Raw genomic sequence first — 4,664 nt, 5'->3', positions numbered from 1 at the left:
TTTTTTTTTTTTTTTTTTTTTTTTTTTTTTTTTTTTTTTTTTTTTTTTTTTTTTTTTTTTTTTTTTTTTTTAACTGTCTTTTCAATTCATACCTTAGATTCCCAGAAAACCGGGATACTGGTTACAACTGCGAAGGAGGAGTATCACCTACAGCATACAACAAAAGGGGAAGAATAATACAAACGACCCTCATACCAGATGACATTAGTTTTGAAACAATCCAAACCAAGTGACCAACTCCGTTTCTCCAAGAAGACGGGAAGCATGACCTGGTCTGTCGTTCCTTGAAAGAGGTTCCAAGCGGCTTCTAATAATGACCTTAATCTCTTGTATCAAGGCGGCTGGAGTTCGCGAGATCGCAGAGTGTAGACGAGAGTTACGTTCTTTCCAGAGAAAGTATACCGAAGCTTGAAATGCCAGTCTTAAGATCATTGCCACATTCTTGTCCCTACATGGATTTCTCAACCACACCAGAGCATCCTGAACCGAGTTGGGAGGGACTACTGCAGCCATCGAGTGAAAATATCCCCAAACTTCCCCAGAGAAAGCACAATCGAAGAACAAATGTTGCCTTCATTCGTCCTCTTGAGCGCATAAGAGACAAACAGATGGAGTTGCCAACCCCCATTGTATTAGTCTATCTCTCGTATGTAATCTGTTTCTGGCAACCAACCAGGTTATGAAAGCATGCTTTGGTATCCTGTTCTTGCACCACACCGAAGCATACCACTCGTCCCGTTGAGCTGGAGGATTCAAAGCTTCCCATGTTCTCGCCGTAGAAAAACTTGACGAAGCCTCATCAATCCCCACTTTCCATAAATACATGTCATCTTCCCCATCCTCCCGCATATTCACTACTGACGGCGGGGGAAGGCACTCCTTCAGCAGAAGAATTATAGGGCTCCTACTCTGACTCCTAGAAATCCACCAGTTCCCTTCTCTCACTGCATCAGCAACCACTGCATGTTTGGACAGCCCCGAAACCATTGGTCCTCTATCACTCGTTAACTCCAATAAAGGCCCCAATTCTGTCCAATTATCACTCCAAAAACTACACGTGATTCCTGTTCCCACCTTACATACAACAAACGGCCTTGCCAGAGGTCTCAGCTTGCATATGCTTTTCCATATCCAGCTTCCAGAGGTTACATTCGCCATCTCCCAGAAATTTCCATGCCTTAGTAAGTTTCTCCTTGTCCAAGAAACCCACAGAGAACCCGCTGAGGTGAACAACAACCAAATGAGCTTCAACACTAAAACTTTATTCAAGGGCAACAATCTTCTTAGTCCCAACCCTCCACACTCCTTAGGGGTGCATACTGATTCCCAGCTGACTCTAGCTCCTCTTGCTGAGTTTGGTGCTCATTTCCTTAAAAAAAAGCTGCATATCCTTTCTATCTCCTCTATGCATTTATTCGGTAGGACAAAGATTGAAGCCCAGAAAGTTATAGTTGAGTATATGACGGATTGTAAGAGCTGAAGTCTCCCAGCAAAGGACAAATGCCTCACATTCCACGCCGTAAATCTGCTCATGATGCGATCAATTAAAGGCTGATAGTCCTGTCTTCCCAGCTTCTTAGATGTGAGTGTAATTCCCAAATATCTCACTGGTAATGATCCCTGAGTGATTCCCATTTCCTCTGCCATTGTCTGGGTTCGAATGAAGCTGCCTCCATCGAGAAACAGGGCAGTTTTGTCCCTATTTACTCCCAGCCCTGACTGACCTTCAAACTCCTCCATTATATAAAGAATTCCTTGCAAAGAGTCTTGTTGACCATCAAAGAATATGAGTATGTCGTCCGCAAAGCTTAAGTGCGTCACCACCGGTGCCAAACAGAGAGGATGAGGGCCAAACCTCTGGTTAAAAGGCCTCTGTCCAATTGCTTGGACAATACATCCATTGCCAAAACAAATAAGAGAGACAAGATTGGATCACCCTGCCTCAAACCTTTCTTCCCCGGGAAATATCCCACTAGTTCTCCATTCACCGCTATACTGAAGCTTGGAGTTGTGAAACAAACCTTCAACCATTCGATGAATTGTTGTGGCAAGTCTAGAGCATGGAGAACATTTAACATTAACTGCCAATCTACATTATCATAAGCTTTGGCGAGATCAACTTGGAGGCACCCTCTCGTAGTATCCCCTGGGACATGGAAGTCTGTAACTAGCTCCGAAGCTAATAGCACATTCTCACAGAGGTAACGCCCCTGTATAAACCCCACCTGATTACCCTGTACCGCATCAGATACGAACAGCTTCATTTTCTGTTTCAGGAGTCGAGAAATAATCTTATACACCGTGTTACAACACGAGACAGGACGGAATTGAGTAATCCGATCAGCGCCAGGCACTTTTGGTATAAGAGTAATAATAGTAGCATTGAGGCCCTTTGGTAGAGTACCCGAGCGAAAGAAATCCTGGACAGCCTCAACTACTACATTGCCCACTTCACCCCATGCTTCCCATATGAATTCGACAGGGAACCCATCTGGTCCTGGTGCTTTGTTCTTTGGCATGGTTATGATTGTTCTCCGTATCTCTTCGATAGTAGGGATTTGAAGCAGCTGGGTAGCGAGCTCAGAACCACACCTAAAAGAAGAGATATCCCTGATTTCTTCAATGGATAATGGCTGAACGCCAGAATTTGCTGTTCCTAGGAGATTTTTATAATATGCTAACAGCATATCCTTCACTTGAGCCATATTGTGCACCAGATCATCATCAGTTCCTCTCAAATGCTTTATCCCATTCCTTCCCTGATTTGCAAGAACAGTCCTATGAAAAAAAGCAGTGTTCGCATCCCCATCTTTATACCATCGAATCCTAGACTTCTGTTTGTAGAAGGATTCCTGAGTTTTTTCAAAGAAGTGCCAAGCTTTTCGGGCTAGAAACTCTTGTCTAAACAAAGAATCAGAGGGAGTGGTCAATAAAGCAGCCTGGACTTCCTCCAATTTTTCCAGAGCCTCCTTAGCCCTTTGCTGGATGTTACCAAACCCTTCTCTGTTCAACTGCCTGCAAGCTTCCTTAACCATCTTAAATTTCTGTCCCATGGTGAACAGCTTGGATCCAACAAAACAAGGCCTCTGCCAAGCTTCTCGAATCTTCTCCCTGAACCGAGGATGAGTAGACAAGAAGGAGAAGTACTTAAAGGGCTTCTTTGATTGTTCTACCCTAGCCGTAGAGTAGACTATACATGGGGAATGATCAGAATCTCCAAGCGCCTCAATAACCGTAATAGCCTCCGGATACTGAGTTCTCCATGTCTCATTGACAAGTACTCTGTCCAGTTTCCTCAAGACTGGATCCTCTTGTCTCCCATTAAACCAAGTGAAAAATGCTCCCCTACTCGGCATATCTGAAAGCTCATTTGTTTGTAGGCATTCCCGAAGCTCATTCATACCAGACAAAGGTATCGAGTGAGGAATCACCGAGAAATGTTCATTAGTAGACAGAATCTGATTGAAGTCGCCCATTACCAACAGAGGATGATTCCTTGCAGGAGAGTTCTGAACTATATTGGATAGTACTAACCAGAGATCTCTCCGCTGAATCTGAGTGTTATAAGCATAAACAAAGGCAACCGCGAAGCTTTCTGTAGTTGCCGGATCAAAAACGCCACAAACCATAAGCTGAGGTGATTTGAAAAAGCAGATAACTGACACTGTCGGATCCCAAACAACCCAAATCCGACCATTCTCTACACAATCATACCCAAACTCCCCCCCTCCACCCTGAAAAAGAAGCCTGAAAAACCTGCATTGCATTCTCTTCCGCTACATGTGTCTCCAACACACTTCCGACCAAAGGCTTATATTTACTAATCCATCTCCGCAAAAACGCCTGACGAGAAAGACCATTCAAGCCTCTAATATTCCAACAAAAAACTCTCATTTAAACGACCAAAAGGTGAGAGTAGAGCTACGCTCTTTCATAGAGATCCAGTGTTAGCCGAGGTATCACCTCGACTAAGCTGATCACTTGAGGCATGGGACAAGATCCCGAGCTTATCCACCTCCTCTACCTCAGACAGTGGATACCTCCGTGGAGTCTTCTTAACAAAAACCATCTTGGATTCTAACTTGGCAAGCTTCCTCACACTCTTAATACCTGCCATCGGCTTCCTTACTTCAACTGACGACGGTTTTATAATCTTCTTCTCCAAAACCGAGCCTTTGTCCTTCACTCTCCTTTTCGACTTTGACTCTACCAGAGTCCATTCCTTCTCCTCTGGTTTCTCAATAGGATTAGTTCCTTGAGAAGGAGGTTCCTTCCTCTCTTTCCGCTCCTTACTCTCTCTTATCCACAACTTGACCGCTTCTTGAGTCCTGGCTGACATTGTCAAATCACTCTTATGGCTAGTGACTTTCTCTTGTGGAGGAAGGCTTCTGCTCCTTCCTACTTCCCTCCTTCTAGTAGCATCCCTAACAGGATGCCTCTTGCTCTCCTGTTCCTCCAACTCTTTCACCTTAGTCGGAACCTGAACCACATAACCAACTTTTTCCTCTAACCTCTGACCCTTCCTCTCACCTAACGGGATCTCTGTGTCCGCAACTGCAGTTCCTCCTAGAGTAAAGGCGCCATTGTCTCTAGAACCGAACTTCTTTCTCATCAACGGTTTCGGACACCTGTTAAGAAGGTGCCCAAACCTTCCACAGTATAAG

General features: G+C 44.4%; 1 protein-coding gene across 1 annotated transcript; it reads right to left on the bottom strand.

Moving 5' to 3' along the window:
* Positions 574-1,158, bottom strand: LOC109128158. Its single transcript, XM_019233977.1, has one exon. The coding sequence runs from the start codon at positions 1,156-1,158 to the stop codon at positions 574-576; it is 585 nt and encodes a 194-aa protein (XP_019089522.1).

Source organism: Camelina sativa, chromosome 12, assembly GCF_000633955.1.
Source record: "Camelina sativa cultivar DH55 chromosome 12, Cs, whole genome shotgun sequence".
Taxonomy (NCBI): domain Eukaryota; kingdom Viridiplantae; phylum Streptophyta; class Magnoliopsida; order Brassicales; family Brassicaceae; genus Camelina; species Camelina sativa.
Note: the sequence above shows the minus strand (reverse complement) of the source record. Positions and strands in the feature narration are given on the sequence as shown.